General features: G+C 41.2%; 1 protein-coding gene across 1 annotated transcript; it reads left to right on the forward strand.

The window, feature by feature from the left end:
• Window positions 1-2179: 2179 nt before the first annotated feature.
• On the forward strand, window positions 2180-3070 carry LOC307139794 (uncharacterized protein; the record flags this gene model as incomplete). Its single annotated transcript, XM_079838893.1, has 1 exon — window positions 2180-3070. The coding sequence occupies one exon, from the start codon at window positions 2180-2182 to the stop codon at window positions 3068-3070; it is 891 nt and encodes a 296-aa protein (XP_079695019.1).
• Window positions 3071-12207: the final 9137 nt, after the last annotated feature.

The raw sequence follows: 12207 nt of genomic DNA on the forward strand, positions 1-12207 counted from the left end.
TAAAAATATTGGTAACTACACTACTTTACTAGACTATAGGAACGCGCTTTCCTGCGTTACTCAAGCCGCGTTTGCCTGTGTGTAAAGATCTGATATGTTTAAGTGCTGCGTGCACCGTTGCCATAGAACAGTGTTTCCCAACCGAGGTGCCGTCTGACAAGAGCATGGATGCCGTGTAAAAGTCCTTCAAATTCTCTCTTTGTAAACTTTGTTCAATGCATATAGTGCTGCAGAATGTTCGAATACCAGTCATTTTCGCCGTCATCACAAATGAGAAGTTGCGCGCGCTGTGAGAATATTTTGTCTATGTGCACTCATCCGAAAGCGCGCACACGTCTCACAGTGCACAAATATTGAGTTCTCTTTCAAGTTTGGCTCTTGAACGGACAAACTCACACAAAACTATGTCAACATGCCCATCTTGATGAGTATCCTAGCAGACATAGTCTGTATATGCTGCCTTCACGTGCTATCGGAAATTTCCTAATTCCCACTTTAGAAGTCGTGATTACGAGCTTGTTGCATTCAAGTGCTTTGTTGTCGGAGTGAACAGGAATCATGGTGGACACCAGGTTATTCTTGCCTATTTATTGGGAAAATCTTATTAAAACCATCATCATTTGTAGTCTCCCATGCACCGACAACCTAAACATTCCAGATAGTCCGCTTTCTGCTGATTCTGTAATTTCAGTCAAATGCAGGCTATTTTCGCTGTGTACCAAACATACAATACACTTCATATGATTACTATGTAAATATATACTACATTAATGTCAAGACAAGACAACCAAGCTGTTTTGGAAAAAAAAAACAATAAAACCACACCTGCCACAGCAGTAGTTCTCTCCGCCACCATGTTTAAAGCTTATGACACGCCCATCTCGGGAATTGGGGTATCAAAATTATTTCCGAACTTCCCAGTGGTAAACACGACATCAGAGGGCGTTCATGTACAATTTTTACCTAGGAAACTCGTATTTACGATAATTCCGATAGCACGTGAAGGCAGCATTAAAACGACGCATATCCGAGCATTAGGTCTTAAAGGGGCAGTATTATTAGGTCTTAAAGGGGCAGTTTTATTAGGTCTTAAAGGGGCAGTAGCCTTTCCTGCTGTCTGTTTAATGTCAAACAACAAAAGAAAAGGGCATCACTCACTGCTCTTGATTGAATAGATTTTGTAAATTTAATAGGATTAATGTTTAATTTATACAGTCAAATATGCAATGTTATTTTACATTTGATTTCTGTACCTGAAAACTAATGTTAGACGTACCTGAAAAACCTGAAAAGCATTGTTTATTTTATTAGTGTCTTTGCTCAATAGTATTTATTTGTGCTGCTGCTTGTATTTAAATTATTTGTTCTTATTATTTTCTTTATCTTTATTTGACAGTAGTCCTTTTTGTTTGTTTGGGGAAACACTGCCATAGAGCCATGATGTTTGTCCATATATCTACACGGTAAATTAAGAAATGGGAAAGTAAAGTAATAAGTAGTGTAGTTACTTTTCAAATACAGTAACTAGTAAAGTAATCTCATTACAATTTACAGATGTAACTAGTAACTAATTACTTTTTTTGAGTAACTACCCCAACACTGCCTACAGTAAGAATAAATAAGTACAATAAGCCCTGCCAGTGAAACCAGTCCTTTATCTGTAAAAATCATACAACTGTGATAACTGTAAACTACAGTCTATTCATTATATTAATAAAAACTGTGGTTACATTTTGAGATCATCAATCACTCACATGAATCTGTATAATGCCTTTATTATTACAAGTGCAATACTAGTTGTGGGGAATGACTGATTATCTGTACTGCCTGTAATTTTGCAAAAATAGTTAGTCTATATGTGTTGGCTAGTGTTTCTTTGTGCTTCAATGAAAGTGCCCTCTCTGGTGGAGTAACACTTTCAATGCTGTAATTTCATGTTGACTATGTATTGTTTCAGCTGGTCTATGATAGTTTAACTTTTAATTAAAGAACCTTAACACATCGTCCAAAACTGCTACATTGTTTTAACATTGATTATCTAAAAAAAACACATAAAGAAAACAATCTGGTGCGAAATTGGCGCTGCAGACCAACCATTTGGACGTTCAGACGCTCAAATGAGTGGTGGGATGTGATCGTTCCAGGATTCACACGCACACAGTGGGTGCACAACTTCAGGATGTCTGAAGAAACATTTCTGTTCCTTTGTGCCAAGCTGCATCCAGCAATGGAAAAGCAGGACACAAACTTCAGAGTGTGTGTTCCCCTAAAGAAAAGAGTTGCCATCGCACTATGGAAGCTGGCAACCAACAGCGTCTACAGAAGTATTGGCCGTCTTTTTGGAATCAGCAAAACAACAGTGTGTCGGTGCGTCCAGGAATTCTGCGAGGCCGCTTGCATATGGTTAGTTCCAGAACAGATTTGTTTTCCTGACCGGCAGAAGCTTAAAGAGACAGCAGCCTACTTAGAGAACCGATGGGGACTTCCGCAGTGTGTTGGTGCCATTGATGGGTCACACATACCCATAATAGCCCCAAAGGAGTACCACTGTGATTACTTCAACAGAAAAGGCTGGCATTCCATCATCCTGCAGGGAGTAGGCGACGGAAAAGGACTATTTTGGAGTGTATATGCAGGAATGGCTGGGAGTTTGCATGATGCTCGGGTTCTGAGACTGTCCTCATTGTGGGAGCTAGTTGAGCGTGGAAGCCTTTACCCAGCTTGCACCAGGAACATCTGTGGGGTTACTGCTGGCTATTATGTGCTGGGAGACTCTGCCTATCCTTTGCAGAATTGGCTCCTAAAACCATTCCCTGACAATAGCCGGCTGACAGCAGAACAACTGACCTATAACAAGAAAGTGTGCAGGGCTCGGGTGGTGGTAAATGCTTTTGGGAGACTCAAAGGGAGGTGGCGGTGCCTTATGAAGAGGAATGACAGCGACATTGAACTGGTGAAATCTATGGTGTTGACTTGTGCTCTGCACAATCTTTGTGAAAGTCATGGAGAGGATTACCAGCACGAATGGGACACACCTGTTACTGCAGAGCCTGTACAGTTGAACAGTTAAATCTGTTATACATTTAGCAAAGGCACACTTGTGTAAATGCTAGGTTGTTTTGTTTACCTGTTTTGATTGATATCATGAACACAAATAAATAGCTTTTTCTTTTACCCTGCCTCTTCATATTTGGTAAAAGAGAGGACTTTTTACTCTTTGCTATACCATGTAGAAAGAAATTTAGATTTTACTTGCAAGAGGTTACTTTAAAAATCAGATTTGAGTACTGAGTAAATAACACTTTAACAACTATTTTGTATGTTAAAGTTAAGCATAATCTCCCAAATGGCCATTTTATCAAGGTAGTAAACAAAATGTCCATTCACTCTGGCATCATTGACACCAGATGGCAGGAATATTAATCAAATGACATACGATAGGAAACCTGTGAGACGGCAATTGAACACATGACAAGACACACAAGGTGATAAAAAGTACTTTAATTTGGAAAGTCAAACAAATGCTTAAAAACAAAGTGCTGTGCAACAACAGAAAAAATATGTGCAAACAACATTATGTTGCCCCCTTTTCCTCTTGCCTAGAAATTCAAAACAGACAGGAATGTTGGCTGGTTAGCAAAAGATTTTTTCCTTTGCTTTTGGCAAACCAATATAAGGGGGAGGCATCTAGAGTACTACAACGCAATTTCTAGATTATACTGTATAAAATCTGTATAATACTATAATAATAATAACAGTGAGTGACTTTTCACTCTGGTATTCACGTCTTACCGATACGCCGGGGTTCACTCGAAGTAGATGGATCAGTGGTTTCTGGTGGTGTCGGTGTCGATGTCCTGACACTGGCAGGCGCACTTGAGCTCTCAGGGGTGGACAACATCTCATCAAGTCCCTCTGTTTCCTCCTGACCAGGGATGTAGTGGAGGCTAAACGCACGTAAACGCCGTTTACGCACCTCCCAAAATTCGGAAATAGCGTTTACCCACCTCCAAAGTGCGTTTATCCACCTCTAAATTGAGTTTATCCACCTCTAAAAAGCCTACAGTTCCTAAGCCATTTTAAATTAAGCTTATGTCGTTTTAGTTTCATATTGTTCATTTTCATTGGTTGTTTGTTGTACAGTTAGACGAAGTCTTTCATATTGCGCTGCAACTGTGGGAAGTCCGGATCATTTTACTGACTCGGATCTTTGAGTCTCGTTCAGCAAAATGAACGAATCTTTTCTCTTTCCGTCTATGGGACTGACAGGAAGAACAAAAGACTCGGATCTCACCTGTCGATTCAGAATCAGAACCCATTTGTTGCGTAATGCGCATGCGCGGTCAACACAAAATGAACGAATCACTCTCTGAGACAACTCGGTAGTCCCGAGTCATATCAAAGATTCGTTCAAAAGATTCAAACATGGATATCCGGCAATTTTTTAAGTGCCGTCAAGACAGCAGCCCTCCTCCAAATGCCAGCAAACGGGCTCGGCTACAAGCCCAAAGTGAGTGAGCTCGGAAAACAGTACTAAACTTTATGTTTTTGGGGTTAATTTGGTTCACGGTTAGATTCATGCCACTGACTAAACAAGTCACCTCTTCCTTTTCCCAGTAAAATTCAGGATACATTATTATCAGATAAATAACTGGATGTAATTATATGCATTCTCTGGTATTTAAACCACTGAAAGTTTGTGACAACAAGCTCCCTTTGCTAGTCAGCTAGCTAGTTATTGTTATCGCTACAGCCGTGCGAGGGTACGGTAAATGTTTCTATGGTAATAACAGCGAGTTGGACTAATCAGAGGCGCCGCTGTTAAGCTTAGGACTGTGGGTAGTGTAATTTTTCTTACAGACCTCTAGCTACAGAAGCAGAAACTTTCGTTTCACAACTCGTGGTCAGTCTACCTCAGATGTTTTAGACATTATGGCTGATAATCTAAATCCTTATGGAGAAAAATCAATGGGAGTTTTCCTCCCTGTTTGCGTCTGTACATTTCTCATAAATTCATCAAAAGTTTACATTCTAAATGCAATCGCAAGCGATCGCTGTCTGCACCCTGTCATCATCAACACAAAGCTCTCGCTCTTCTGTTCAATGCTGTCTGATCCAAATATGGTCATTTCCTTTTTATCAGCAACCAATCATGAAAGTAAAAGGGGTGATTAAACTCTAAATGCGCAATCTCATTGGCTGATGCAAATTTTTAAGACAAAAGTAAAATTCTTTGGTTCCAGCTTGTTTAATGAGAATATGTTCTAGTGTGTTCTCTCATATGTGACAGTAAACTGAGTTGTGGACAAAACAAGACATTTGAGGACGTCATCCTGGGCTTTTGGGAAACACTGATCCACATTTTTCAGACAGACCAAACAACTAATCGATTACTTGAGAAAATATTCAACAGATTAATCGACTATGAAAATAATCCCAAATCTAATCATTATGTACAAGTGCATTGCATTGGAACCCCTGGATATAAGCCTCCCCTCTCTATCTCTCTTAAATATTTTTGTTCTCTCTGAGAACAATAGCTATCATCAGGATACGCTATACACCGGTAGGCAGTGGCCCACCTTACCGTGACCACGATACGGTCACCCAAAATTTATAGTTTACCCACCTCTTTTTTAGCCAATTACAGCAGTGGACAGTAAAAAAGCATTTTTACTTTGTTACTGTACATAATCATTTTTTTAAGTTTTATATTTTATCAGAGTACTTCTATTTTGAGAAACTTTTACTTCACTACATTCCAAAGCACAATATTGCCATTTTACCCCACAACATTGCTGTACTGTTTAAGCCCATTGAATGTGGGCATATTTTCACATCTCTGATATTGCATAATGATTTCAGACTGAGCTCTTATATTAAGCTCTATCATTAGACCCATATATCTTTAATAGAATATGTTTAGTAGTAATAATAGTAATATATATTAGGGTATCTGTACTAAGTACGTTTCTAGATTTGTACTCCGTCCACCACTGGCTAATAAACTAGCGTCTTGCTAGCTTGCAAATCTTGGTTGATACCTCACTGGCTTGCAAACAAACAAACAAACAAAAGGCTTGCTCAAAAGTTGTGCATTGAAAGTAAGCTTTACCGTGATCGTTGTATACTTTATTTCACAACTAGTTATACGAACTTACCGACAGACTCCATCATCGACTCCAGCAACGAGGTGGCCGTATCGATGCCTCCTTCTCTTCCCAAACTCAACGGTCTGTGTCCGTAGATGGCGTCCATCATATCGAACCACTTCCATTTCTTTCTGTGAACACCACTCCGGCTGTTGTGGTCTTTCACCTTACGGTAGTCACACCGCAGTTTTTTACTTTTAATGCGGCACTGCTCGGACGTCCGCTGGAACCCCTCGGTAGCCATCCTCTTAGAAACCCCTCACCATGCCATCTAGTTCCCTTTGTACCCTTTCTTCACCGAGGATACCCAGCAAGATCTGCACCTCCTGGGTCGACCACGGTAACGTTAAGCTGCGCGCCGACATTGTTTTGCAATCTTGTGATTTAAAAATGGCGCCTCTTGTGTTGTCGACCCCCCCCCCCCCCCCACGCGCAAGTGACGATTCTCTGTCAACCAATCAGCGTTCTGCAGTGAGTCTAGCTCCACCCTTTAGTACCGCTAGGTACCCTTGCTAGGTACCCCAACGGAAGGGTACCGAAAAAAGTGGTACGGTACTGTTCGGCATTTTGGTACCAGTCACAACTTTTGACAGTGGAAACGCAAATAAATGCGTACCATACCGTACCGAACTGCTCAGTGGAAACGGGCCATTAGGTTGAGGTCCCTAATGCTCAGGCTGTCTGTTGCGGCTCGCGGAGCATGACTGCTGTCTTGGTCTAGAGACAAAGAGAGGCTGTGTGTTCGCCAGTGCTGCCTTCAGCTGCTGGGGAGGCGGACCCTTGTTCTGACGGCCAGATGCAGAACATTTTTGGGGGGGCACGAAATATTTCATGGCCTGCAAAGCTTTTTGTGCCTCTGTGAAGCGCTCTGCAAAACCCACTACTACAGGGCCAAATAGGCCGGAGGAGGAGATGGGGCATCCAAAAAGGAGGCTTTGTCCGACTCCTTCATCTCAGTCAGAGATGACGCCCAAGCACAGACAGACTGGCCATGGATTTCCCGATCACCTGGGCGGTGGCTTTGGTCGCTCTCAGGGCCATATCAGTGGCGCTGCAGAGATCCTTAAAAGCTTCCAGGTCTGGGACAGACTCATCCAGTGAGCGGAGAAGTTTGGCCTGAAACACCTGAAGTACGGCCATGGTTTGTAGAGCTGACGCAGCCTCGCCGGTGGAGGCATAAGCTCGACCCACGAGGGCTGACAGTGTAATAAAGACAATTAATAGTGTAATAAAGACAATTTGACCTCCTATTCTAAAGTGAAAGTTTTATCCTCATTAATTATGGCACTTATTGAGTGATATTAAAGTTTATTGACCAGAATAAGCCAATAATTACGCCTATGCAGTTGATGGTGAGGCGTGGGATCTTAGCTGTATTCTTCTGAGGGTTGTTGCTACAGTAGTGGCACAGATTAGACAGACACATTAGACTCTAATTTTGAGTGTTTGCATGTAACAATTATGAATTACAATTTGAATTAGTTACATATAATTACTGATGTTAATGAACTGGCAAGCTGTAAAGAAAAATAAATAAATGGTGTAAATACAAACCATTGCACCTTAATGTAACAGTAGTAAAACCAAAAACACAGATAAGGTGGCAATCACCAGAGAGAGATCCTGATTGGCCCACCTGGGTGTTATGTCATCAGCATTCGACCACAGTTAGAGATCATGGCTAAGCAGCAGAGGTATGTATGTACAGTTTGATCGGTTCATTTCTGTGTTTACTGAAACTAAGTTAGAGATCAGCTGAAGCGATAGTTTATTTAATATTAACAGATGTAAGCAACTGCTGTGGTAATCAGATGTCCCATATGAAGAGGAAATGATGCTTGTTTTGTTGTATTTTAGCTGCAGGTACAGAGACTGACATCTCTCTCAGTTACAATCACACAAATGACTGCAAACAATAATCTGGGTGGCCAATAGCTCCCACTTAGCACTGTCCTCATCAAGATTGTTTTTTACATAGTGAAACAATATTTTTATGAGCACTCATTGTTTAGTGATGAAGATATTTTGCCATTTGTGCAACAGTATACAGTGTTAAATTATTATTACACACTTACTGTTCCTTTGTATTTTACAGGATTACACACCTTTGGTGTGACATCCGGATAGCAGTCACAAACATCTAAATTCATGTTTCTTTATTCTCTTTTATACTTTGTATTAATGTTGCAGGATTGTCTATGGAACAGGCATCGATTCACAGACACATTCGACTTCAGGGACTCCCTGACCCCCTTTCTCAATCTTCTGATGAGTGAGTCACAAAACTCAGCCTGGGGGCAGTTGGCCAACTTCTTACTAGTCCCCCCAAAAGTCCGGTCGTCCAGATGTCTGGCCCATCTCAAACCCAATTCACAAGGACACGTTAAACAACAGACAGACATTCCTTTGTTCCACGAACAGTGGGTACTTGTGGATGGCCCGGGAAGGACCAGACACCATTTATCATCCCGCCGTAAAGTAACAAAATTACCTGGACCCAATAGAGTGCTAAACGCTTCCTGGATGGGCCATTAGCAAGCATTCAGGAGATCCCAAAAACCTGGGTTGAAACACACTCCCCCTCCTTTGACAATGACCATTTCTCAAAGACCCTCTTAAGCCGCGTTTCCACCGCAGGAACTTTACCCTGGAACCAGGAACTTTGGGGGGGAACTCGGTGTGTTTCGACCGCAGGAACCAGGGTCTAAATGAAGTTCCGGGTAAATATTTCCCCCTCCAAACGGCCCTGCTTGCGAGGTGGGACTTTTCGAAAGTTCGCGAACTTTCGGGGGTGGGACTTGGGCGCTGAACATGCTGATTGGTTGAGCTCTCGCAGCTATTTTTTTTTTCCACCGCCATATTTACAAGTCTTTTGCGAGGTGGGTTCCGTGGGTTTTGCGTTCAGTAAATATTTTTTTTGCAACAATGGAGTTCAACAAAAAATTCGACCGATGGACCGACGACGAGGTTCAGGCTTTATTGAGCATATATGCGGAGGAGGACATCCAGCGGGAACTGGAAACGGCGACCCGTAATGAAAAGGTAACGTTATACCTGAAGATATCGACTCGGTTCCAGTCACACTGGAAAACAGTGCAGAGAGAAGTTGAAGAAATTAAAGACAAGATTACAAGAAATTAAAGGATCATAACAACCGGAGCGGTTCCGACCGGCGTATCAACAAGTGGTATGACCGCCTGGACGCGTTGCTGGGACACAGACCGTCCTTTTCTAGGGCAGCGGTAACGAAAGACTCGGCTAGTGCGTTGTTGGAAACCATCCAGGAATCCGAGTGGGTTGAAGGTAAATATCTCATCTTGGTATCATCTATTAAACTCGTTGCAGTGTTTAAACACGTTGCAGTAACTTTTTTCAACGTGCTTTTCCAGACGTAACGAGTGGCCCTGATGAATCGCAGGCAACGGAGACCAGCGTGTTTTCCCCCGCGGTCACCAGTACGTTATAAAGCTGACAAAAATGTGTATATATTTAAAAACTGATGTGTAATCCTTAATGGTTTTGTTGTTTTTAATTGTAAACTTAAATTGCCCATGATAAAAATTGCACACTGGGCATTGTTCAAGCTGGGCAAACAATTGTTCATTATTTGTAGTGAAAACACTTTAAATAATTAATTGATGGTTTCTATTGTTTCATGGTTGCCTTGTGTGTTAATTTCCATGTGTTTCTGTGCAATTTTTCTACTTAGAGAAAAGGAAAAGGGACTGTGACTTTTTTGATGCACTGAGGGACATGGAGGATGCTAAGCGGGCCGTGTTGGCACAGCTCTTGGACAGGTTACTGAAAAATACACTTTTTTTATATTGTTGTTTTCACATTTTATATTTTCATTTTATTGTTCTAGTAATTTATTTGTCTTTGCACACTTTTATTTTAATTTTGTAAGAACTAATCTGTCTAAAATAAAGTCAAATGTGTAAAATGTCACTGTGTCTTTAATTTCCACATTCTAACTATATAACCACATTCTAATTGTATTCATATAGTGTAGGAAGCAAATAAAAGGGCTGCTGCTCGCAAGTCTTTCTGAATATGCACATAAACATATCTAGAAAACCCAAATATTATATTTTTAAATGTATAACTATGTGAATGTAGTATAATAACTTATAACCACAACTTAAGTGAAGCCATAAGTGTGGTCCTGCTTCATTTCAAATTTGAGGAAGAAGTCTCTAAAATTATGCATTTAATGAAGCATATTGTAATACTAGTCATGTGAATTTTTTTTTTGTTGTGAATGTTAAGAGATGTTATTGTGATAAAAAATAAAATACTTGCAGTCTAGTACCTAATATTTCAACTGCTTAATTCAGTCTATTGTTTTCATTCAATTAACTTTTCACACATCTGTCATGACTGAAACCTCATTATCCTTTAATAGAAAATGTTTTGTTTTGGAATTGAGCTATTACAACACATTCAGATTTTGGATTGCCCATCATCCCATTTTGCATTAAAATGGTCAAACCAGGTGAAAGTGCACGTTTAAATAAACAGTGTTGGTAATGTGTGTACATAATCAGCAAAAACAGCGCTGCTTGCATCACCTACACTTGTTATTGTTGCAGACAGTATCGCGCAAAAGTGATTACTGTCCGTCGGTAACTGGGAGAAGCAGCCGCGCGCATTGCCACGTCACCGGACTAATTTGCCTAATCTCCCCGGTACTTTAGACCGCGGTGGAAACGCAGATTGTAGCAGGTCTGGGGGAGAAAAAGTTCCTGGGAAAAAAGTTCCTGGGAAAAAAGTTCCTGGTACAAATAGTTCCGGGTAATTTCGGTGGAAACGCGGCTTTAGTAATCCACATACAAAGACTTCTATGTAACAGACTATGAACTGAACTATATGAATCACGCACAATGACTTTGTCCAGGGTCAAACAATTTCAGTGCCACCGATTGTTGCATGATTCTCCTTTTCAAACATATGTTTTAGTACCGGGGAAATCACTAAGAAATATAGTATCAATGTATTATGTATGTCTCATAGGATCTGCGGAGTGTTATATAACTAGACAGTTACCCCATCATAATCACTATCATCATGCCCTCCATATATGGGAAACATGTGCTGTTTGGTATGTATGAAATAGTTAAATGATGACCCATATTTCTGTCCAGAGCACAGTTCTGTATAATGTACCATATTTGCAATATGAAAATGATGCATTTGAAATGCTCATCAGAAGCCAGTGGAATCTGCTATCACTGATCACATTAGGCAAAACGCTAAAGATATGCGAGAACGGGAGCGCTGGGCGGGAGACCCGCCCACAACAATATCTGATTGGCTGGAACACCTCCAGGGGCGGACCAAATGGATCTGTTAAGACAGAGATCAACAGTTGATGCTTTTTGCTTGAGACATTGTTTTGTGCGTCTAGCCACTATTTGCAGTGACCACACCGTGGCTGACTCATCTTCATCATCATCTTGTCTGCACGTTTCACCAGCACTATGAGCCACCAAAGCTCTTTCTGAACTCAACAACTCCGTCTGAACCACGCCGACGAACTTCAGTGAGCTCCTCCAGCAGTTGCATAGCAACGACGAAGCCTTACTCAGTGCAACCAGAAACCGAGACAAGCTCCTCCCAGCGGAGCCACCCTCGACAACCTCCCAGCGGAGCAAACGCAACGACCGCCCGCCAGCCAATCAGCGCCGCAGCCCTCCCTGACGAAAAGATCCCGCGCTTCAGAGAGCAGTCAGAAACGCAGGTACAGCTTTCATTTCTGGCCGAGCTGATGGAAATTGTGTCGAGCAGACACACTTAGGGTTTAATTACTTGATTCTCTCAGGTCGTGGTTTAAGAAATAGCTGCTAAAGCTGGAAAGTTGGGACTCAACTCCTCAAACAAATATCATCCTTTTCCTGCAAACTGTATGAATGAGTATGTGTGTTTTCATTAGTTTAGATTGTATGTCTTAGAATAGCTCAATAAGTCTTGTATTCATTTTTCATCTAAATGTGTGTCTTGTGCTTCATGCTCATAAGTTGTTGCATTAAACTGTCGATCGTGTTAACGTTACCGT

This window comes from Gobio gobio, assembly GCF_949357685.1.
Source record: "Gobio gobio genome assembly, chromosome: 2".
NCBI lineage: Eukaryota > Metazoa > Chordata > Actinopteri > Cypriniformes > Gobionidae > Gobio > Gobio gobio.